The 25,820-nt window shown below is 50.1% G+C and overlaps 1 protein-coding gene across 1 annotated transcript in view; it reads left to right on the top strand.

Annotated features, from left to right (window-relative positions):
• LOC147733269 (sperm-specific sodium:proton exchanger-like) overlaps positions 1 to 25,820 on the top strand; it is a 7,973,824-nt gene that overhangs the window by 2,155,544 nt on the left and 5,792,460 nt on the right. The window contains exon 9 of the mRNA XM_086956195.1: positions 23,277 to 23,448. Within this exon, the coding sequence (XP_086812321.1) occupies positions 23,277 to 23,448 (172 nt within the window). The remainder of the gene's footprint in view (positions 1 to 23,276; positions 23,449 to 25,820) is intronic.

Below are 25,820 nucleotides of genomic sequence, written 5' to 3'. Positions count from 1 at the left end.
CGCGACAGTGATTTTTGCTCAAGACTCTGGCAGAGGCGCACCCGCTTATGCTTACTTCATGGTCTCGATGCTTTGGGGTAACACGCTGGTAGAACGAGCAGTGTGCGACCAATTGGACTTTCGTTTATCTTCAGGCTCTATTGAGCTGGTGGGGCTGACGAGCCCATGGTTACGCACCTGCGTGCCACGAGCGGTACAGGACCTGTGAATATTTTGAGGCAGCCTACGCAGTGACCCTACATACATGCCTATTCCCTGCTGATGAGAGGTAACAACCTCAAAACACGTGTCCAGGGATGGCCAACGCGACCGTGATTTTTTCTCAAGACTCTGGCAGAGGCGCATCCGCTGATGCTTACTTCATGGACCACAATGCTTTGGGGTAACACGCTGGTAGGAAGAGCAGTGTGAGACCAATTGAACTTTCGTTTATTTTCAGGCTCCCTTGAGCGGGTGGGGCTGATGAGCCCATGGTTACGCACCTGCGTGCCACGAGCGGTACCGGACCTGTGAATATTTTTTGGCAGCCTACGCAGCGACCCTACATACATGCCTATTCCCTGCTGATGAGAGGTAACAACCTCAAAACACGTGTCTAGAGATGGCCAACACGTCAGTGATTTTTGCTCAAGACTCCGGCAGAGGTGCACCTGCTGTTGCTTACTTCATGGACCACAATGCTTTGGGGTAACACGCTGGAAGGAAGAGCAGTGTGCGACCAATTGGACTTTTGTTTATATTCAGGCTCCCTTGAGCTGGTGGGGCTGACGAGCCCATGGTTACGCACCTGCGTGCCACGAGAGGTACCGGACCTGTGAATATTTTTCTGCAGCCTACGCAGCGACCCTACATACATGCTTATTTCCTGCTGATGAGAGGTAACAACCTCGAAACAAGTGTCCAGAGATGGCCAATGTGACAGTGATTTTTGCTCAAGGCTCTGGCAGAGGCGCACCCGCTGATGCTTACTTCATGGACCACAATGCTTTGGGGTAACATGCTGGTAGAACGAGCAGTGTGCGACCAATTGGACTTTCGTTTATATTCAGGCTCCCTTGAGCTGGTGGGGCTGACAAGCCTATGGTTACGCACCTGCGTGCCACGAGCGGTACCGGACCTGTGAATATTTTGAGGTAGCCTACGCAGCGACCCTACATACATGCCTATTCCCTGCTGATGAGAGGTAACAACCTCAAAACACGTATCCAGGGATGGCCAACGCGACAATGATTTTTGCTCAACACTCTAGTAGAGGCGCACCCGCTAATGCTTACTTCATGGACCACAATGCTTTGGGGTAACACACTGGTAAGAAGAGCAGTGTGCGACCAATTGGACTTTTGTTTATTTTCAGGCTCCTTTAAACTGGTGGGGCAGACGAGCCCATGGTTACGCACCTGCGTGCAACGAGCAGTACCGGACCTGTAAATATTTTTCGGCAGCCTACGCAGCGACCCTACATACATGCCTATTCCCTGCTGATGAGAGGTAACAACCTCGAAACACGTGTCCAGGGATGGCCAACGCAACAGTGATTTTTGCTCAAGACTCTGGCAGAGGCGCACCCGCTGATGCTTACTTCATGGACCACAATGCTTTGGGGTAACACGCTGGTAGGACGAGCAGTGTGCGACCGATCGGACTTTTGTTTATATTCAGGCTCCCTTGAGCTGGTGGGACTGACGAGCCCATGATTACGCACCTGCGTGCCAGGAGCGGTACCGGACCTGTGAATATTTTTCGGCAGCCTACGCAGCGACCCTACATACATGCCTATTCCCTGCTGAAGAGGTAACAACCTCAAAACACGTGTCCAGGGATGGCCAATGTGACAGTGATTTTTGCTCAAGACTCTGGCAGAGGCGCACCCGCTGATGCTTACTTCATGGACCACAATGCCTTGGGGGAACACACTGTTAGAATGAGCAGTGTGCGACCAATTGGACTTTCGTTTATATTCAGGCTAACTTGAGCTGGTAGGGCTGATGAGCCCATGGTTACGCACCTGCGTGCCACGAGCGGTGCCGGACCTGTGAATATTTTGAGGCAGCCTACGCAGCGACCCTACAAACATGCCTATTCCCTACTGATGAGAGGTAACAACCTCGAAACACGTGTCCAGGGAAGGCCAACTTGACAGTGATTTTTTCTCAAGGCTCTGGCAGAGGCGCACCCGCTGATGCTTACTTCATGGACCACAATGCTTTGGGGTAACATGCTGGTAGAACGAGCAGTGTGCGACCAATTGAACTTTAGTTTATTTTCAGGCTCCCTTGAGCTGGTGGGGCTGATGAGCCCATGGTTACGCACCTGTGTGCCACGAGCGGTACCGGACCTGTGAATATTTTTCGGCAGCCTACGCAGCGACCCTACATATATGCCTATTCCCTGCTGATGAGAGGTAACAACCTTGAAACACGTGTCCAGGGATGGCCAACGCAACAGTGATTTTTGCTCAAGACTCTGGCAGAGGCGCACCCGCTGATGCTTACTTCATGGACCACAATGCTTTGGGGTAACACGCTGGTAGGACGAGCAGTGTGCGACCAATTGGACTTTTGTTTATATTCAGGCTCCCTTGAGCTGGTGGGGCTGACGAGCCCATGGTTACGCACCTGCGTGCCACGAGCAGTACCGGACCTGTGAATATTTTTCTGCAGCCTACGCAGCAACCCTACATACATGCCTATTCCCTGCTGATGAGGTAACAACCTCAAAACACGTGTCCAGGGATGGCCAACGTGACAGTGATTTTTGATCAAGACTCTGGCAGAGGCGCACCCGCTGATGCTTACTTCATGGACCACAATGCTTTGGGGGAACACACTGTTAGAACGAGCAGTGTGCGACCAATTGGACTTTCGTTTATCTTCAGGCTCTATTAAGCTGGTGGGGCTGATGAGCCCATGGTTACGCACCTGCGTGCCACGAGCGGTACAGGACCTGTGAATATTTTGAGGCAGCCTACGCAGTGACCCTACATACATGCCTATTCCCTGCTGATGAGAGGTAACAACCTCAAAACACGTGTCCAGGGATTGCCAACGCGACCGTGATTTTTTCTCAAGACTCTGGCAGAGGCGCACCTGCTGATGCTTACTTCATGGACCACAATGCTTTGGGGTAACACGCTGGTAGGAAGAGCTGTGTGCGACCAATTTAACTTTCGTTTATTTTCAGGCTCCCTTGAGCTGGTGGGGCTGATGAGCCCATGGTTACGCACCTGCGTGCCACGAGCGGTACCGGACCTGTGAATATTTTTTGGCAGCCTACGCAGCGACCCTACATACATGCCTATTCCCTGCTGATGAGAGGTAACAACCTCAAAACACGTGTCTAGGGATGGCCAACGCGTCAGTGATTTTTGCTCAAGACTCCGGCAGAGGTGCACCTGCTGATGCTTACTTCATGGACCACAATGCTTTGGGGTAACACGCTGGTAGGAAGAGCAGTGTGCGACCAATTGGACTTTCGTTTATTTTCAGGCTCCCTTGAGCTGGTGGGGCTGACGAGCCCATGGTTACGCACCTGCGTGCCACGAGCGGTACCGGACCTGTGAATATTTTTTGGCAGCCTACGCAGTGACCCTACATACATGCCTATTCCCTGCTGATGAGAGGTAACAACCTCGAAACACGTGTCCAGGGATGGCCAGCGCGACAGTGATTTTTGCTCAAGACTCTGGCAGAGGCGCACCCGCTGATGCTTACTTCATGGACCACAATGCTTTGGGGTAACACGCTGGTAGAATGAGCAGTGTGCGACCAATTGGACTTTTGTTTATATTCAGGCTCCCTTGAGCTGGTGGGGCTGACGAGCCCATGGTTACGCACCTGCGTGCCACAAGAGGTACCGGACCTGTGAATATTTTTCTGCAGCCTACGCAGCGACCCTACATACATGCCTATTTCCTGCTGATGAGAGGTAAGAACCTCGAAACAAGTGTCCAGGGATGGCCAATGTGACAGTGATTTTTGCTCAAGGCTCTTTCAGAGGCGCACCCGCTGATGCTTACTTCATGGACCAAAATGCTTTGGGGTAACATGCTGGTAGAACGAGCAGTGTGCGACCAATTGGACTTTCGTTTATATTCAGGCTCCCTTGAGCTGGTGAGGCTGACGAGCCTATGGTTACGCACCTGCATGCCACGAGCGGTACCGGACCTGTGAATATTTTGAGGTAGCCTACGCAGCGACCCTACATACATGCCTATTCCCTGCTGATGAGAGGTAACAGCCTCAAAACACGTATCCAGGGATGGTTAACGCGACAATGATTTTTGCTCAAGACTCTGGTAGTGGCGCACCCGCTAATGCTTACTTCATGGACCACAATGCTTTGGGGTAATACGCTGGTAGGAAGAGCAGAGTGCGACCAATTGGACTTTTGTTTATATTCAGGCTCCCTTGAGCTGGTGGGGCTGACGAGCCCATGGTTACGCACCTGCGTGCCACGAGCAGTACCGGACCTGTGAATATTTTTTGGCAGCCTATTCAGCGACCCTACATACATGCCTATTCCATGCTGATGAGGTAACAACCTCAAAACACGTGTCCAGGGATGGCCAACGTGACAGTGATTTTTGCTCAAGACTCTGGCAGAGGCGCACCCGCTGATGCTTACTTCATGGACCACAATGCTTTGGGGGAACACACTGTTAGAATGAGCAGTGTGCGACCAATTGGACTTTCGTTTATATTCAGGCTAACTTGAGCTGGTGGGGCTGACGAGCCCATGGTTACGCACCTGCGTGCCACGAGCGGTACCGGACCTGTGAATATCTTGAGGCAGCCTGCGCAACGACCCTACAAACATGCCTATTCCCTGCTGATGAGAGGTACCAACCTCGAAACACGTGTCCAGGGATGGCCAACTTGACAGTGATTTTTTCTCAAGGCTCTGGCAGAGGCGCACCCGCTGATGCTTACTTCATGGACCACAATGCTTTGGGGTAACATGCTGGTAGAACGAGCAGTGTGCGACCAATTGGACTTTCGTTTATATTCAGGCTCCCTTGAGCTGGTGAGGCTGACAAGCCTATGGTTACGCACCTGCGTGCCACGAGCGGTACCGGACCTGTGAATATTTTGAGGTAGCATACGCAGCGACCCTACATACATGCCTATTCCCTGCTGATGAGAGGTAACAACCTCAAAACACGTATCCAGGGATGGCCAACGCGACAATGATTTTTGCTCAAGACTCTGGTAGTGGCGCACCCGCTAATGCTTACTTCATGGACCACCATGCTTTGGGGTAACACGCTGGTAGGAAGAGCAGAGTGCGACCAATTGGACTTTTGTTTATTTTCAGGCTCCTTTGAGCTGGTGGGGCTGACGAGCCCATGGTTACGCACCTGCGTGCCACGAGCGGTACCGGACCTGTGAATATTTTTCGGCAGCCTACGCAGCGACCCTACATACATGCCTATTCCCTGCTGATGAGAGGTAACAACCTCGAAACACGTGTCCAGGGATGGCCAACGCAACAGTGATTTTTGCTCAAGACTCTGGCAGAGGCGCACCCGCTGATGCATACTTCATGGACCACAATGCTTTGGGGTAACACGCTGGTAGGACGAGCAGTGTGCGACCAATTGGACTTTTGTTTATATTCAGGCTCCCTTGAGCTGGTGGGGCTGACGAGCCCATGGTTACGCACCTGCGTGCCACGAGCAGTACCGGACCTGTGAATATTTTTCGGCAGCCTACGCAGCGACCCTACATACATGCCTATTCCATGCTGATGAGGTAACAACCTCAAAACACGTGTCCAGGGATGGCCAACGTGACAGTGATTTTTGCTCAAGACTCTGGCAGAGGCGCACCCGCTGATGCTTACTTCATGGACCACAATGCTTTGGGGGAACACACTGTTAGAATGAGCAGTGTGCGACCAATTGGACTTTCGTTTATATTCAGGCTAACTTGAGCTGGTGGGGCTGACGAGCCCATGGTTACGCACCTGCGTGCCACGAGCGGTACCGGACCTGTGAATATTTTTCTGCAGCCTACGCAGCGACCCTACATACATGCCTATTTCCTGCTGATGAGAGGTAAGAACCTCGAAACAAGTGTCCAGGGATGGCCAATGTGACAGTGATTTTTGCTCAAGGCTCTTTCAGAGGCGCACCCGCTGATGCTTACTTCATGGACCAAATGGCTTTGGGGTAACATGCTGGTAGAACGAGCAGTGTGCGACCTATTGGACTTTCGTTTATATTCAGGCTCCCTTGAGCTGGTGAGGCTGATGAGCCTATGGTTACGCACCTGCGTGCCACGAGCGGTACCGGACCTGTGAATATTTTGAGGTAGCCTACGCAGCGACCCTACATACATGCCTATTCCCTGCTGATGAGAGGTAACAACCTCAAAACCAACTGAACAGCACTCACTTGTAACGCTGTAACGCTGTAACGCTGCTAGTTAAACTTTTAATATTGGCTGCTTCTTTTAACCTGTAGAGCCTCCTGCTCGTTTTTAGTGTGTATAGTGTTTTTCAGCGTATTTTGCACTGATAATTTTTATTAAAATCTGTGACGCTTTGATATTGGTTAAACTGACCGCATTGCCCACACTTCACCCCAGTGACTTTAGTTTGGGGTTTCTGATCGCCGCCTCACTGCCGACCGCCATTTTGGGTGTGGGGGCTGAGACGCCATCTAGCTGCTTTGCCGGTTAGCGGTGCAGTCTTTCTAGGGACCCGGGCTTTTCTCTATTTAGGAAGCATTTTGATCTGGTGCTTCGCCTAAAACCAACTGAACAGCACTCACTTGTAACGCTGTAACGCTGCTAGTTAAACTTTTAATATTGGCTGCTTCTTTTAACCTGTAGAGCCTCCTGCTCGTTTTTAGTGTGTATAGTGTTTTTCAGCGTATTTTGCACTGATAATTTTTATTAAAATCTGTGACGCTTTGATATTGGTTAAACTGACCGCATTGCCCACACTTCACCCCAGTGACTTTAGTTTGGGGTTTCTGATCGCCGCCTCACTGCCGACCGCCATTTTGGGTGTGGGGGCTGAGACGCCATCTAGCTGCTTTGCCGGTTAGCGGTGCAGTCTTTCTAGGGAATCTGTCCCATACTATTTAATCCTTAGATATGCTAGCGCGCAGCGCAAGCGCGCAGCATTGCGCCGGACGGGCGCAGCCCGTCCGCGTCCAGGAGGCGGACGGGGCGGCGGGAGGCGCTACCTCCAGAATATCATATACGGCTGGTGAACTGCTGGCTATTAGGGCGGGGAAGGTAGCTTGTCGCACTGTTTTTCCGGGTAGACATTGTGGGAAGCGGCGCTGCCCTGGCTGCGGTTGGCTCCCAAGTAACATACGTGTAGGGCTACCTGTGGCCCCTGAGGTCACTAACAACTATCAGTGCGTGCTTCTCAATACACGTTCCATGGGCAGGCATGCGCTTAATATCTATGAGCTCCTTGTAACAGAGAGGCCGCTATGTTTAATGTTGACTGAAACCTGGCTGGGAGAAACATCGAATCCCGATATCGGAGCCGCCATCCCTGCTGACTATGTCATCTTACGGCAAGATAGAGTGGAGGGAGAGGTGGTGGTGTGGCGATTGTGGTTAGGAGATCGGCCACCTGCGCTGTAGTCCCGATTGAGCCCATCTCGGGTTGTGAGGCCCTAGCTTTCTCCATGACTCTTCTGCCCACCAATCCTTTTTGGGGCTTCTTGTTTATCGCCCCCCGGGGCCCCTTGGTTCTTTTTATGAAGATCTGCAGGCGAGGGCCATGGAACTTTGTTTGAAGGGTAAACATTGTCTGGTCTTGGGTGATTTTAACATCCATATGGATCAAGGAGATGAGGGTGACACGATTAGACTCTTGGATGTCACCGCTCCTCTTGGCCTTATCCCTCACTTGGCTGTACCAACCCATATTAGAGGTCATACTCTTGACCAGGTGTTTTCCACTCTGCCTCTCATCATGGCCCTTCCAATCCCTGTGCTCTGGTCAGATCACTTTCTGATATCTTTTCAGATTGTCGGGGTTGGTAAGCCCGTGTGTGCCGCCACTTGTCCATCGGGGCAGTCCCATCGAGCCTATCATAAGGTCTCTCTTGAAGATTTGGGACAGGCTTGCCGTGATTACCCTTGCCGGCTGTCTGGAAACTTGGAGTCTGACCTTGTTCAGTTGCAAGATTGGATCAGGGAGCGCCTAAATGAACTTGCTCCTGAATCCTCTCCTCGTAAAATTCCTAGGCGGTCATCTGCACCCTGGTTCACTGAGGCCCTGGCTTCGTCCAGACGTGCCTGTAAGAGTGCGGAAAGACGGTGGCGCCATAGGTACGAGGATGTGGCTAAGACTGATTACAAGTTAGCTATTAAAGCCTATCATGCTGACATTCGGCGAGAAAAACGGCACTATTTTGCGGCTCGAATAGAGTCAGCCTCTAGCTCCTGTAAGGAGATCTTCGCGATCGTGAAGGAGTTTATGTCGCCCAAAGCTATTGCATCTCAGCACGAGTTCTCGGAACCGTGGGTGACCGCACTGGCCAGCTTCTTTCATGACAAGATCAAGCTGATCCAGGACTCTTTCCCTAACCCTGTCATTGGGGCTAGGATGTGCCAGGAGATCCATGGGAATTTGGTGGAAGATTCTGAGTACACTCTATCGGAATTTCCACCTCTATCTATTACTGCGTCGCATGATTTGCTCTCTCAGCTTAAATCCGGTTCACCTGCTGACCCGTGTCCTGCCAGGTTTTTGGCAAGGATGGCGGAGGTGGTCAATCCACTTGTGAATCCTGTGCTGAACTGTTCTTTGATCAGTGGCGTTGTTCCCGGTATTTGGAAAGAGGCGAGGGTGGTTCCGCTTCTCAAAAAACCGGGACTCGACCCTGACCTTCATGCGAACTATCGCCCGATCTCTCTCCTACCTGCTTTCGCTAAAATCGTCGAGAAACATGTCCATGGGGTCCTTTCTGCCTTCCTTGAGTCACACGGCCTGCTTCATGCCTCTCAGTCTGGCTTCCGTACCAACTTTAGCACTGAAACGGCGCTTCTTGAAGTCAGTGAGGCTATCAAGGAGGTGCTGGACTCAGGGGGCAGGGCCATGTTGGTCATGCTCGACCTGTCGGCGGCTTTCGACACCGTCCCTCATGAAGGTCTTCTCCGTAGACTGTATGAGATAGGTCTGCGTGGGACGGTGTTGAGGTGGTTTCAATCTTACCTTACTGGTCGCCGGCAGGTGGTCTGGGCCCCCCCCCCCACTCAGCCGAAGTGCCGCCGCTTGGGGTTGGAGTACCGCAGGGCTCCGTGTTGAGCCCGATACTTTTTAATATCTTTCTGACCCCTCTGGCGGTGCTGGCTGAGTCTTTTGGGGCCAAGATAATATCATACGCCGACGATACTCAGCTCCTTTTCACGTGTGCAAAGGGGGCTGAGTTTGATGGAGACAGTATCTGTGGCTGCCTAGGAGATGTATTTGAATGGTTTCAGGGTCATAGTCTTAAGTGTAACCCTGGAAAATCTGAGGTGCTCTTTTTCGGGTGCCAATCCGACCCGAGCTGGCAGGATTGGTGGCCGCATGACATGTTTCCACCGGCATCTTCCTCCACCGTGGCGAAAAATCTGGGGGTTAAAATTGATAATGGCCTGACCATGAAAGCCCAAGTTCTTGGCCTTGTGGGCGTCTGCTTTGGCTTGCTCAGGATGTTGCGGAGGTTTCTCCCTCTGCTCTCTTTTGACCATCGTAAGATTACCGTCCATGCCCTCATAGGATCGAGGCTGGACTATTCCAATGTTCTTTACCTGGGTCTGCCTGACTACCTGATGCAGCGTCTTCAGGTAGTCCAGAATTCGGCCGCCCGCGCCATTTATGGTCTCCCCCGCCGGGCCAGTGCCTCTGATCTTTTATCCACCTTGCACTGGCTCCCTGTCAGAAAGCGAATTGCTTTCAAGGCCCTCACTTTGGCCCACAAGGCGCTATATTCTACTGGAGCGACTTATATTCAGAAAAGGCTAGCCTTCTATAAACCCACCAGGGTTCTGAGATCAGAAACTCTCTCTCTTGCAGTGGTTCCAGTGGTGAAGAAGGCTCGGACTGGTGGACGCTCCTTCAAACGTCTTGCACCCCAGCTCTGGAACACTCTCCCCCTGTCACTCCGCAGCACCGCCAATCTGCTTGCCTTTAGGACGGGACTTAAAACCTGGTTGTTTGGTCTTTAGTCTGGTGTTTCTACTCTTCCTACTGCTCCTTTTTTCTTTGTTGTGTTATGTGTTAGCTGCTGACCTGTTGGTCTGAAAGCGCCGGGACACTCCGTTGGAGTATCTGAGCGCTATACAAAACCCCCCCATAACATAACATAACATAACAAAACACGTATCCAGGGATGGCCAACGCGACAATGATTTTTGCTCAAGACTCTGGTAGTGGCGCACCCGCTAATGCTTACTTCATGGACCACAATGCTTTGGGGTAACACGCTGGTAGGAAGAGCAGAGTGCGACCAATTGGACTTTTGTTTATTTTCAGGCTCCTTTGAGCTGGTGGGGCTGACGAGCCCATGGTTACGCACCTGCGTGCCACGAGCGGTACCGGACCTGTGAATATTTTTCGGCAGCCTACGCAGCGACCCTACATACATGCCTATTCCCTGCTGATGAGAGGTAACAACCTCGAAACACGTGTCCAGGGATGGCCAACGCAACAGTGATTTTTGCTCAAGACTCTGGCAGAGGCACACCCGCTGATGCATACTTCATGGACCACAATGCTTTGGGGTAACACGCTGGTAGGACGAGCAGTGTGCGACCAATTGGACTTTTGTTTATATTCAGGCTCCCTTGAGCTGGTGGGGCTGACGAGCCCATGGTTACGCACCTGCGTGCCACGAGCAGTACCGGACCTGTGAATATTTTTCGGCAGCCTACGCAGCGACCCTACATACATGCCTATTCCATGCTGATGAGGTAACAACCTCAAAACACGTGTCCAGGGATGGCCAACGTGACAGTGATTTTTGCTCAAGACTCTGGCAGAGGCGCACCCGCTGATGCTTACTTCATGGACCACAATGCTTTGGGGGAACACACTGTTAGAATGAGCAGTGTGCGACCAATTGGACTTTCGTTTATATTCAGGCTAACTTGAGCTGGTGGGGCTGACGAGCCCATGGTTACGCACCTGCGTGCCACGAGCGGTACCGGACCTGTGAATATTTTGAGGCAGCCTACGCAGCGACCCTACAAACATGCCTATTCCCTGCTGATGAGAGGTAACAACCTCGAAACACGGCTCCAGGGATGGCCAAATTGACAGTGATTTTTTCTCAAGGCTCTGGCAGAGGCGCACCCGCTGATGCTTACTTCATGGACCACAATGCTTTGGGGTAACATGCTGGTAGAACGAGCAGTGTGCGACCAATTGGACTTTCGTTTATATTCAGGCTCCCTTGAGCTGGTGAGGCTGACGAGCCTATGGTTACGCACCTGCGTGCCACGAGCGGTACCGGACCTGTGAATATTTTGAGGTAGCCTACGCAGCGACCCTACATACATGCCTATTCCCTGCTGATGAGAGGTAACAACCTCAAAACACGTATCCAGGGATGGCCAACGCGACAATGATTTTTGCTCAAGACTCTGGTAGTGGCGCACCCGCTAATGCTTACTTCATGGACCACAATGCTTTGGGGTAACACGCTGGTAGGAAGAGCAGAGTGCGACCAATTGGACTTTTGTTTATTTTCAGGCTCCTTTGAGCTGGTGGGGCTGACGAGCCCATGGTTACGCACCTGCGTGCCACGAGCGGTACCGGACCTGTGAATATTTTTCGGCAGCCTACGCAGCGACCCTACATACATGCCTATTCCCTGCTGATGAGAGGTAACAACCTCGAAACACGTGTCCAGGGATGGCCAACGCAACAGTGATTTTTGCTCAAGACTCTGGCAGAGGCGCACCCGCTGATGCATACTTCATGGACCACAATGCTTTGGGGTAACACGCTGGTAGGACGAGCAGTGTGCGACCAATTGGACTTTTGTTTATATTCAGGCTCCCTTGAGCTGGTGGGGCTGACGAGCCCATGGTTACGCACCTGCGTGCCACGAGCAGTACCGGACCTGTGAATATTTTTCGGCAGCCTACGCAGCGACCCTACATACATGCCTATTCCATGCTGATGAGGTAACAACCTCAAAACACGTGTCCAGGGATGGCCAACGTGACAGTGATTTTTGCTCAAGACTCTGGCAGAGGCGCACCCGCTGATGCTTACTTCATGGACCACAATGCTTTGGGGGAACACACTGTTAGAATGAGCAGTGTGCGACCAATTGGACTTTCGTTTATATTCAGGCTAACTTGAGCTGGTGGGGCTGACGAGCCCATGGTTACGCACCTGCGTGCCACGAGCGGTACCGGACCTGTGAATATTTTTCTGCAGCCTACGCAGCGACCCTACATACATGCCTATTTCCTGCTGATGAGAGGTAAGAACCTCGAAACAAGTGTCCAGGGATGGCCAATGTGACAGTGATTTTTGCTCAAGGCTCTTTCAGAGGCGCACCCGCTGATGCTTACTTCATGGACCAAATGGCTTTGGGGTAACATGCTGGTAGAACGAGCAGTGTGCGACCTATTGGACTTTCGTTTATATTCAGGCTCCCTTGAGCTGGTGAGGCTGATGAGCCTATGGTTACGCACCTGCGTGCCACGAGCGGTACCGGACCTGTGAATATTTTGAGGTAGCCTACGCAGCGACCCTACATACATGCCTATTCCCTGCTGATGAGAGGTAACAACCTCAAAACCAACTGAACAGCACTCACTTGTAACGCTGTAACGCTGTAACGCTGCTAGTTAAACTTTTAATATTGGCTGCTTCTTTTAACCTGTAGAGCCTCCTGCTCGTTTTTAGTGTGTATAGTGTTTTTCAGCGTATTTTGCACTGATAATTTTTATTAAAATCTGTGACGCTTTGATATTGGTTAAACTGACCGCATTGCCCACACTTCACCCCAGTGACTTTAGTTTGGGGTTTCTGATCGCCGCCTCACTGCCGACCGCCATTTTGGGTGTGGGGGCTGAGACGCCATCTAGCTGCTTTGCCGGTTAGCGGTGCAGTCTTTCTAGGAACCCGGGCTTTTCTCTATTTAGGAAGCATTTTGATCTGGTGATTCGCCTAAAACCAACAGAACAGCACTCACTTGTAACGCTGTAACGCTGCTAGTTAAACTTTTAATATTGGCTGCTTCTTTTAACCTGTAGAGCCTCCTGCTCGTTTTTAGTGTGTATAGTGTTTTTCAGCGTATTTTGCACTGATAATTTTTATTAAAATCTGTGACGCTTTGATATTGGTTAAACTGACCGCATTGCCCACACTTCACCCCAGTGACTTTAGTTTGGGGTTTCTGATCGCCGCCTCACTGCCGACCGCCATTTTGGGTGTGGGGGCTGAGACGCCATCTAGCTGCTTTGCCGGTTAGCGGTGCAGTCTTTCTAGGGAATCTGTCCCATACTATTTAATCCTTAGATATGCTAGCGCGCAGCGCAAGCGCGCAGCATTGCGCCGGACGGGCGCAGCCCGTCCGCGTCCAGGAGGCGGACGGGGCGGCGGGAGGCGCTACCTCCAGAATATCATATACGGCTGGTGAGCTGCTGGCTATTAGGGCAGGGAAGGTAGCTTGTCGCACTGTTTTTCCGGGTAGACATTGTGGGAAGCGGCGCTGCCCTGGCTGCGGTTGGCTCCCAAGTAACATACGTGTAGGGCTACCTGTGGCCCCTGAGGTCACTAACAACTATCAGTGCGTGCTTCTCAATACACGTTCCATGGGCAGGCATGCGCTTAATATCTATGAGCTCCTTGTAACAGAGAGGCCGCTATGTTTAATGTTGACTGAAACCTGGCTGGGAGAAACATCGAATCCCGATATCGCAGCCGCCATCCCTGCTGACTATGTCATCTTACGGCAAGATAGAGTGGAAGGGAGAGGTGGTGGTGTGGCGATTGTGGTTAGGAGATCGGCCACCTGCGCTGTAGTCCCGATTGAGCCCATCTCGGGTTGTGAGGCCCTAGCTTTCTCCATGACTCTGTCTGCCCACCAATCCTTTTTGGGGCTTCTTGTTTATCGCCCCCCGGGGCCCCTTGGTTCTTTTTATGAAGATCTGCAGGCGAGGGCCATGGAACTTTGTTTGAAGGGTAAACATTGTCTGGTCTTGGGTGATTTTAACATCCATATGGATCAAGGAGATGAGGGTGACACGATTAGACTCTTGGATGTCACCGCTCCTCTTGGCCTTATCCCTCACTTGGCTGTACCAACCCATAATAGAGGTCATACTCTTGACCAGGTGTTTTCCACTCTGCCTCTCATCATGGCCCTTCCAATCCCTGTGCTCTGGTCAGATCACTTTCTGATATCTTTTCAGATTGTCGGGGTTGGTAAGCCCGTGTGTGCCGCCACTTGTCCATCGGGGCAGTCCCATCGAGCCTATCATAAGGTCTCTCTTGAAGATTTGGGACAGGCTTGCCGTGATTACCCTTGCCGGCTGTCTGGAAACTTGGAGTCTGACCTTGTTCAGTTGCAAGATTGGATCAGGGAGCGCCTAAATGAACTTGCTCCTGAATCCTCTCCTCGTAAAATTCCTAGGCGGTCATCTGCACCCTGGTTCACTGAGGCCCTGGCTTCGTCCAGACGTGCCTGTAAGAGTGCGGAAAGACGGTGGCGCCATAGGTACGAGGATGTGGCTAAGACTGATTACAAGTTAGGTATTAAAGCCTATCATGCTGACATTCGGCGAGAAAAACGGCACTATTTTGCGGCTCGAATAGAGTCAGCCTCTAGCTCCTGTAAGGAGATCTTCGCGATCGTGAAGGAGTTTATGTCGCCCAAAGCTATTGCATCTCAGCACGAGTTCTCGGAACCGTGGGTGACCGCACTGGCCAGCTTCTTTCATGACAAGATCAAGCTGATCCAGGACTCTTTCCCTAACCCTGTCATTGGGGCTAGGATGTGCCAGGAGATCCATGGGAATTTGGTGGAAGATTCTGAGTACACTCTATCGGAATTTCCACCTCTATCTATTACTGCGTCGCATGATTTGCTCTCTCAGCTTAAATCCGGTTCACCTGCTGACCCGTGTCCTGCCAGGTTTTTGGCAAGGATGGCGGAGGTGGTCAATCCACTTGTGAATCCTGTGCTGAACTGTTCTTTGATCAGTGGCGTTGTTCCCGGTATTTGGAAAGAGGCGAGGGTGGTTCCGCTTCTCAAAAAACCGGGACTCGACCCTGACCTTCATGCGAACTATCGCCCGATCTCTCTCCTACCTGCTTTCGCTAAAATCGTCGAGAAACATGTCCATGGGGTCCTTTCTGCCTTCCTTGAGTCACACGGCCTGCTTCATGCCTCTCAGTCTGGCTTCCGTACCAACTTTAGCACTGAAACGGCGCTTCTTGAAGTCAGTGAGGCTATCAAGGAGGTGCTGGACTCAGGGGGCAGGGCCATGTTGGTCATGCTCGACCTGTCGGCGGCTTTCGACACCGTCCCTCATGAAGGTCTTCTCCGTAGACTGTATGAGATAGGTCTGCGTGGGACGGTGTTGAGGTGGTTTCAATCTTACCTTACTGGTCGCCGGCAGGTGGTCTGGGCCCCCCCCCCCACTCAGCCGAAGTGCCGCCGCTTGGGGTTGGAGTACCGCAGGGCTCCGTGTTGAGCCCGATACTTTTTAATATCTTTCTGACCCCTCTGGCGGTGCTGGCTGAGTCTTTTGGGGCCAAGATAATATCATACGCCGACGATACTCAGCTCCTTTTCACGTGTGCAAAGGGGGCTGAGTTTGATGGAGACAGTATCTGTGGCTGCCTAGGAGCTGTATTTGAATGGTTTCAGGGTCATAGTCTTAAGTGTAACCCTGGAAAATCTGAGGTGCTCTTTTTCGGGTGCCAATCCGACCCGAGCTGGCAGGATTGGTGGCCGCATGACATGTTTCCACCGGCATCTTCCTCCACCGTGGCGAAAAATCTGGGGGTTAAAATTGATAATGGCCTGACCATGAAAGCCCAAGTTCTTGGCCTTGTGGGCGTCTGCTTTGGCTTGCTCAGGATGTTGCGGAGGTTTCTCCCTCTGCTCTCTTTTGACCATCGTAAGATTACCGTCCATGCCCTCATAGGATCGAGGCTGGACTATTCCAATGTTCTTTACCTGGGTCTGCCTGACTACCTGATGCAGCGTCTTCAGGTAGTCCAGAATTCGGCCGCCCGCGCCATTTATGGTCTCCCCCGCCGGGCCAGTGCCTCTGATCTTTTATCCACCTTGCACTGGCTCCCTGTCAGAAAGCGAATTGCTTTCAAGGCCCTCACTTTGGCCCACAAGGCGCTATATTCTACTGGAGCGACTTATATTCAGAAAAGGCTAGCCTTCTATAAACCCACCAGGGTTCTGAGATCAGAAACTCTCTCTCTTGCAGTGGTTCCAGTGGTGAAGAAGGCTCGGACTGGTGGACGCTCCTTCAAACGTCTTGCACCCCAGCTCTGGAACACTCTCCCCCTGTCACTCCGCAGCACCGCCAATCTGCTTGCCTTTAGGAAGGGACTTAAAACCTGGTTGTTTGGTCTTTAGTCTGGTGTTTCTACTCTTCCTACTGCTCCTTTTTTCTTTGTTGTGTTATGTGTTAGCTGCTGACCTGTTGGTCTGAAAGCGCCGGGACACTCCGTTGGAGTATCTGAGCGCTATACAAAACCCCCCCATAACATAACATAACATAACAAAACACGTATCCAGGGATGGCCAACGCGACAATGATTTTTGCTCAAGACTCTGGTAGTGGCGCACCCGCTAATGCTTACTTCATGGACCACAATGCTTTGGGGTAACACGCTGGTAGGAAGAGCAGAGTGCGACCAATTGGACTTTTGTTTATTTTCAGGCTCCTTTGAGCTGGTGGGGCTGACGAGCCCATGGTTACGCACCTGCGTGCCACGAGCGGTACCGGACCTGTGAATATTTTTCGGCAGCCTACGCAGCGACCCTACATACATGCCTATTCCCTGCTGATGAGAGGTAACAACCTCGAAACACGTGTCCAGGGATGGCCAACGCAACAGTGATTTTTGCTCAAGACTCTGGCAGAGGCGCACCCGCTGATGCATACTTCATGGACCACAATGCTTTGGGGTAACACGCTGGTAGGACGAGCAGTGTGCGACCAATTGGACTTTTGTTTATATTCAGGCTCCCTTGAGCTGGTGGGGCTGACGAGCCCATGGTTACGCACCTGCGTGCCACGAGCAGTACCGGACCTGTGAATATTTTTCGGCAGCCTACGCAGCGACCCTACATACATGCCTATTCCATGCTGATGAGGTAACAACCTCAAAACACGTGTCCAGGGATGGCCAACGTGACAGTGATTTTTGCTCAAGACTCTGGCAGAGGCGCACCCGCTGATGCTTACTTCATGGACCACAATGCTTTGGGGGAACACACTGTTAGAATGAGCAGTGTGCGACCAATTGGACTTTCGTTTATATTCAGGCTAACTTGAGCTGGTGGGGCTGACGAGCCCATGGTTACACACCTGCGTGCCACGAGCGGTACCGGACCTGTGAATATTTTGAGGCAGCCTACGCAGCGACCCTACAAACATGCCTATTCCCTGCTGATGAGAGGTAACAACCTCGAAACACGTGTCCAGGGATGGCCAAATTGACAGTGATTTTTTCTCAAGGCTCTGGCAGAGGCGCACCCGCTGATGCTTACTTCATGGACCACAATGCTTTGGGGTAACATGCTGGTAGAACGAGCAGTGTGCGACCAATTGGACTTTCGTTTATATTCAGGCTCCCTTGAGCTGGTGAGGCTGACGAGCCTATGGTTACGCACCTGCGTGCCACGAGCGGTACCGGACCTGTGAATATTTTGAGGTAGCCTACGCAGCGACCCTACATACATGCCTATTCCCTGCTGATGAGAGGTAACAACCTCAAAACACGTATCCAGGGATGGCCAACGCGACAATGATTTTTGCTCAAGACTCTGGTAGTGGCGCACCCGCTAATGCTTACTTCATGGACCACAATGCTTTGGGGTAACACGCTGGTAGGAAGAGCAGAGTGCGACCAATTGGACTTTTGTTTATTTTCAGGCTCCTTTGAGCTGGTGGGGCTGACGAGCCCATGGTTAAGCACCTGCGTGCCACGAGCAGTACCGGACCTGTGAATATTTTTCGGCAGCCTACGCAGCGACCCTACATACATGCCTATTCCCTGCTGATGACAGGTAACAACCTCGAAACACGTGTCCAGGGATGGCCAACGCAACAGTGATTTTTGCTCAAGACTCTGGCAGAGGCGCACCCGCTGATGCATACTTCATGGACCACAATGCTTTGGGGTAACACGCTGGTAGGACGAGCAGTGTGCGACCAATTGGACTTTTGTTTATATTGAGGCTCCATTGAGCTGGTGGGGCTGACGAGCCCATGGTTACGCACCTGCGTGCCACGAGCAGTACCGGACCTGTGAATATTTTTCGGCAGCCTACGCAGCGACCCTACATACATGCCTATTCCATGCTGATGAGGTAACAACCTCAAAACACGTGTCCAGGGATGGCCAACGTGACAGTGATTTTTGCTCAAGACTCTGGCAGAGGCGCACCCGCTGATGCTTACTTCATGGACCACAATGCTTTGGGGGAACACACTGTTAGAATGAGCAGTGTGCGACCAATTGGACTTTCGTTTATATTCAGGCTAACTTGAGCTGGTGGGGCTGACGAGCCCATGGTTACGCACCTGCGTGCCACGAGCGGTACCGGACCTGTGAATATTTTGAGGCAGCCTACGCAGCGACCCTACAAACATGCCTATTCCCTGCTGATGAGAGGTAACAACCTCGAAACACGTGTCCAGGGATGGCCAACTTGACAGTGATTATTTCTCAAGGCTCTGGCAGAGGCGCACCTGCTGATGCTTACTTCATGGACCACAATGCTTTGGGGTAACATGCTGGTAGAACGAGCAGTGTGTGACCAATTGAACTTTCGTTTATTTTCAGGCTCCCTTGAGCTGGTGGGGCTGATGAGCCCATGGTTACGCACCTGTGTGCCACGAGCGGTACCGGACCTGTGAATATTTTTCGGCAGCCTACGCAGCAAGCCTACATACATGCCTATTCCCTGCTGATGAGAAGTAACAACCTCAAAACACGTGTCTAGGGATGGCCAACGCGTCAGTGATTTTTGCTCAAGACTCCGCAGAGGTGCACCTGCTGATGCTTACTTCATGGACCACAATGCTTTGGGGTAACACGCTGGTAGGAAGAGCAGTGTGAGACCAATTGGACTTTCATTTATTTTCAGGCTCCCTTGAGCTGGTGGGGCTGACGAGCCCATGGTTACGCACCTGCGTGCCACGAGCGGTACCGGACCTGTGAATATTTTTTGGCAGCCTACGCAGTGACCCTACATACATGCCTATTCCCTGCTGATGAGAGGTAACAACCTCGAAACACGTGTCCAGGGATGGCCAACGCGACAGTGATTTTTGCTCAAGACTCTGGCAGAGGCGCACCTGCTGATGCTTACTTCATGGACCAAAATGCTTTGGGGTAACACGCTGGTAGGACGAGCAGTGTGCGACCAATTGGACTTTCGTTTATATTCAGGCTCCCTTGAGCTGGTGGGGTTGACAAGCCCATGGTTACGCACCTGAGTGCCACGAGCGGTACCGGACCTGTGAATATTTTTCGGCAGCCTACGCAGCGACCCTACATACATGCCTATTCCCTGCTGATGAGAGGTAACAACCTCGAAACACGTGTCCAGGGATGGCCAACGCAACAGTGATTTTTGCTCAAGACTCTGGCAGAGGCGCACCCGCTGATGCTTACTTCATGGACCACAATGCTTTGGGGTAACACGCTGGTAGGACGAGCAGTGTGCGACCAATTGTGCTTTTGTTTATATTCAGGCTCCCTTGAGCTGGTGGGGCTGACGAGCCCATGGTTACGCACCTGCGTGCCACGAGCGGTACCGGACCTGTGAATATTTTTCGGCAGCCTACGCAGCGACCCTACATACATGCCTATTCCCTGCTGATGAGGTAACAACCTCAAAACACGTGTCCAGGGATGGCCAACGTGACAGTGATTTTTGCTCAAGACTCTGGCAGAGGCGCACCCACTGATGCTTACTTCATGGACCACAATGCTTTGGGGGAACACACTCTTAGAATGAGCAGTGTGCGACCAATTGGACTTTCGTTTATATTCAGGCTAACTTGAGCTGGTAGGGCTGATGAGCCCATGGTTACGCACCTGCGTGCCACGAGCGGTACCGGACCTGTGAATATTTTGAGGCAGCCTACGCAGCGACCCTACAAACATGCCTATTCCCTGCTGATGAGAGGTAACAACCTCGAAACACGTGTCCAGGGATGGCCAACTTGACAGTGATTTTTTCTCAAGGCTCTGGCAGAGGCACACCCGCTGATGCTTTCTTCATGGACCACAATGCTTTGGGGTAACATGCTGGTAGAACGAGCAGTGTGCGACCAATTGAACTTTCGTTTATTTTCAGGCTCCCTTGAGCTGGTGGGGCTGATGAGCCCATGGTTTCGCACCTGCGTGCCACGAGCGGTACCGGACCTATGAATATTTTTCGTCAGCCTACGCAGCAACCCTACATACATGCCTATTCCCTGCTGATGAGAGGTAACAACCTCAAAACACGTGTCTAGGGATGGCCAACGCGTCAGTGATTTTTTCTCAAGACCTCGGCAGAGGTGCACCTGCTTATGCTTACTTCATGGACCACAATGCTTTGGGGTAACACGCTGGTAGGAAGAGCAGTGTGCGACCAATTGGACTTTCGTTTATTTTCAGGCTCACTTGAGCTGGTGGGGCTGACGAGCCGTTGGTTACGCACCTGCGTGCCACGAGCGGTACCAGACCTGTGAATATTTTTTGGCAGCCTACGCAGTGACCCTACATACATGCCTATTCCCTGCTGATGAGAGGTAACAACCTCGAAACAAGTGTCCAGGGATGGCCAACGCGACAGTGATTTTTGCTCAAGACTCTGGCAGAGGCGCACCTGCTGATGCTTACTTCATGGACCACAATGCTTTGGGGTAACACGCTGGTAGGATGAGCAGTGTGCGACCAATTGGACTTTCGTTTATATTCAGGCTCCCTTGAGCTGGTAGGGTTGACAAGCCCATGGTTATGCACCTGCGTGCCACAAGCGGTACCCGACCTGTGAATATTTTTCAGCAGCCTACGCAGCGACCATACATACATGCCTATTCCCTGCTGATGAGAGGTAACAACCTCGAAACATGTGTCCAGGGATGGCCAACGTGACAGTGGTTTTTGCTCAAGGTTCTGGCAGAGGCGCATCCGCTGATGCTTACTTCATGGACACAATGCTTTGGGGTAACACGCTGGTAGGACGAGCTGTGTGCGACCAATTGGACTTCCCTTCAAAATAAACTGCCTAAGAAGCAGGAAATCAACTCCGATGGGCCAAGTGCAATCAAGTTAACAAAAACCATTTTCATGTTAAAGGGGCAGAATGATTTAATGTTCACTTTTACATTCCTGTGTGGTCCTGCGTACCTTCCACATAGGCTGAGCTCCCAACACGTTGCACATGACAGATAGGCACAAGGGATTCTCTAAACATATTTTGTGAACCACAGAAAATAATATTGCTGGATCACCCACATGTGATGAAACACGTCTTATCCACAGTTATTTGCTGTAAAGCGAATTTAGCATTAAAAGATAGGCAACTGTGGTTGGGCCTTCGGTTGGCACAAATGGAACAGTGTAAGGCAGGTAACGTGGTTGGGCCGTCCGTTGGAATCGTCGCTGGTGGGGCTTGCTGCCAATGAGAAGCTCTTAACTTAGTTACACTTAGTTAAATCCAATTTATATAATCTGTATGAATTTTATGTACCTTGAAAACTCTTGTTTTCTCTTCATCTCTCTTCTTCTTTCTCTTTAGTTTCTTATTTGAGCATGTGTTCCTCTCCAGCTCGTCGCCATAAATAATGTAGTTTTCAAGTCCACACACAGTAGATGATGTAAAGATGTTTATTAGCAGATAAGTAGATAAAATGGTACAGCCCCACCAGGAGCATCCAGCATGATGCTCAGCCCACTGACAACTGAAGGCCTCAGCACACAGATTACCAACATTCTCTTGCGCATCATAGGTGCAGCATTCTACAGGCTGGGCTAGTGGTGGAGAAAGCATGTATATTATATAAACAAGGTGCAAGGATACTACACCTACACTGTTTATCTTCTCCACTGCGGACAACCAAATGGCTTCTTTCTTCCCTAATGGCAATTTGGAGGTGAAAAAAAGAAAGCGTTTATTCTTTGACACCTCTGTTACTGATGTTTGGTTCTCCTCCTCTCTGAAGTTAGTCTTTCTCTACCACTGGGTTTCTCTTCTGCACATCCTTTCTGGTGCACTGACTGTTTCTTTTTCAATGTGTTGGAATTTGTTTTTGCAATGGCTTGCTTTTGAGTTTTTTTGATTTCTGACCAACTCCAATGTGAGGCAAAGCTGATTTGCATCACTTAAAGATTGCTTCACAAGCCACAAAGCTGCTTAGCGTCGCTTTAGGTGCAAATACATTACATTTCTTTGCGCCATCTGTCCCATTGATGCGTAAATATTTTTTGCACACCTTCGGACCTTGAGAAATGGTACACAGAACCGTAAATACGACGCATATATGGAATGTAAGAATATCATACTGCAGCGCAACATTTTCTGATGCATTGCTGCATTACCGCAGCGATACATCAGTTCTCATAAATGAGCCCCCCAGTTTTTGGAGGTGGACAAGGCAAGGGAGGGGCCGCATGCTCGGTTGCAGTCTTAATGCACGTGAACATTCAAGAAAGAGGTGATTGGAACATTGCTATATGTGCATAGTGCCCATTAGTGGTGTTGTGTCCCAAGAATTTTGAGGTATTGTGTTTTTTTTTCATGTTAGTTCAGTAAAGAAACGAGACAGCATAATCCTCACCCACAAATGCTTAACAGAAATGGAACATGGCATTATATATTTTGGGAAAATCCTAATTTCTACCTTTTGCGCAAATTATAGTTTCTGCTAAATAAGCTGCTGCAAACATGGTAAAATAAATCCTATTTCCTTGTTTATAAAAATACTTAAAAAAAATTACTTTGGTTTACTCTACTTGTATATAAACCATCACTCTATGAATGTAATTACATATGCATGTTTTTCTTTCACACATAAACCGTTTCTCTTTTTACATTTTGATTTGCTCAGGATTATAATGATTTCTCTGCTAAGTATGTGGCTGCACCGACTTGGTCATGGCTTTACTTGGCGTACTGCGGTTGTACTTGTATGGGGTGAAATGAGAGGAAACTTCACTCTTGCTATGGCACTTTTCCTATCCCAGTCAGATGTTTTGGAAGTGCCGCTGATGAGAAAAAGGGTAAATACAAAATATTTTCAATTCATCTAAGAAATAAACTAATGCTTATTTTGATACCTTAGCTATTGAACTGTTTAACAATTCAAGACACTTAATGTTTAACTGTGTAATATGGTCATATATTTTATTGTGAAATTAAGTATTATGAGGCTGAAGGCAAAAGTAGTTTTTGAGTGTTTTGTTACTGTCTCCACAGTCCTGAGATTGTCATATACGACGATCCTGCAGTTGTCCATTATGCATTTTTTACATAAAATTTTTATTTTGGGGTAGTTAGGATGATCTGTTTCTTCAATCAAGGAAATGTTTATTGAACTCAGTATGTGAAATACTGGATTCTGATGTTTGATTGTCCACAGTAAAAAGAAAATAAAAAAATTTGTCAAGAATGTCAAATTTTAACCTCTTAAGTGTGGCTGGTATCCAGTGGCCAACAACCTCGCAACTGTTGGAATAGACAAATGCATGCTTATGTATTGTTTTATGTAAGTTAGCATTTGCTGCGCCATTTTTTAGGTAGGTGCCATTTTGAGTCATATTCAAAAGAAATTCTTTCTCATTTCCGAGAAAAGGACTCTGTTAAGATTCTTTTCCCCGAGGTTGGGTTTTGCTAATGAATACACTGTTCTTATTAGCGCATACCTTTCCTTTTAGATAGAGGCCTTTTCCCACTTGTCTATTGGCAGGCACGGGCAGAGTGACCTTGAGTAGTAGATAGAGTGGGCCCGGCCTCGGAATCGGAAGTTATCCTCTGTACTTCATTGTTTAGCTGCATCTGCTTGGAAAATTCCATTATGGCATGTTTTCTTTGGTTCTAAAATGTACATAATGTATATTTACGCTTGCTGATGTCAGTCCTTCTGTACACTCCTAGCGACTGGGCAGACTGGGCTCCACTCTGAGTGTACCTGAATAAATAGATATTGGTTTGTATTCTCTACTGTCTGACCGACTCTTCATTTTGTATGGAAGGCTGAGAGCTGGTCGTAAGTGACCTGGGTGACCCTAATAGGGTCACTTCCTTCACAACCTACCGTGTGCGTCTGTCAGCCAGTGGCCAACACGGGGAATGGTTATAAAGGCCCCTCTGGAGTCCTTCTTTTCAAGCAGGCTGCTCTGAAAGATCTTCCTGAGCACCCTGTTTGTTTTTTATTGTTTTTATTTACCACAATGATGATTGGTATGCAGGGTGTGGTGACATCATTTTCAGCAAAAGTGAAAGTAAAAAGAGCCGATGGGCTCGTTTTACTTTCAATGAATGTGCTTGGGGGCATATCTCAGACCACCAAGAATTATATAAAACTTTATAAATAAATATAAATAAATAGGGGTTCCCGTGGCAATTTTTGGATTTCAGTCTTTCTGCCCCCCTGACGGGCAAATGGAGGCAATTACCCCATATCTACATTCCACTGGGGTCAGAAAGCCAAATAAATACCAGGGATTTTTAAAATATAAATATAGGTGTGAGGCCTTCAAAGCAGGGGAATGTACATGCCCCCAACCCAAGTAAATGGCTCAACTGTCCTCCTGCTCCCCCCTGAGGCTGGATGAGATAATTTAGGGGGGGAATAATATAGGATTGGTGCTGAATACCATGGGCAAGGCTATGTTCCCAATCCAACTAAATGAGCCAACAGTTTTTTGCTCCCCAAGGGGCAGATGAGGTAATTCCCCTGACATGTCCCCCAGGGGCAGAAAAGACACTAGATAGCACGGAAGTTAAAAATAAAAATATTGCGGTGGGGGATTCCCAACATGGGCATCCCCCATCCCAAGTAAATGTTGCAGCAGTCTGTCCAGGAAAAGGATTTAAAAAAGAAATAATGGGATGGGGCGGCCCACCATGGGCTTGCCTGTGCCTACACCCCAACTAAGCAGGGCAACAGTCTTTCTGCCCCCCTCCCCCCCAAGAGACAGATGGGTTTATTACCCTCGATCTGCCCCCGTTGGGCAGAAAGACCAATAGACACCAGGGAAGTATTTTGAAAAAAATATAGGAGTTGGGGCTGCCCAGCATCGGCTTGGCCATGCCCCCATCACAAGTACATGGGACAACAGTCTTTCTGCCCACCTTTAGGAGCAGATGAGGTAATTACCCACTATCTGTTCGGGCAGCGGAGGTGGGGAGGTAGGAAGGTCACTGGACACCAGGGAAAGATTAAAAACAAAAAATGGATGAGGGTCACATACCATAGTAACGGATTTGCCCAACCTCAACTAAATGGGGCAACAGTCTTTTCGCTCCCCTAAGGGGCAGATTAGGTAATTACCATAACCTCTCTGTCATGGGGCAAAAAGCCCACTATACAGCAGGGATTTAAAAAAAAAATATATAGGGGTGGGAGCTTCCCAGCATGGGCATCTCCCAA

The sequence above is a fragment of the Lissotriton vulgaris genome, chromosome 2_1 (assembly GCF_964263255.1).
Source record: "Lissotriton vulgaris chromosome 2_1, aLisVul1.2, whole genome shotgun sequence".
Lineage (NCBI taxonomy): Eukaryota > Metazoa > Chordata > Amphibia > Caudata > Salamandridae > Lissotriton > Lissotriton vulgaris.
Note: the sequence above shows the minus strand (reverse complement) of the source record. Positions and strands in the feature narration are given on the sequence as shown.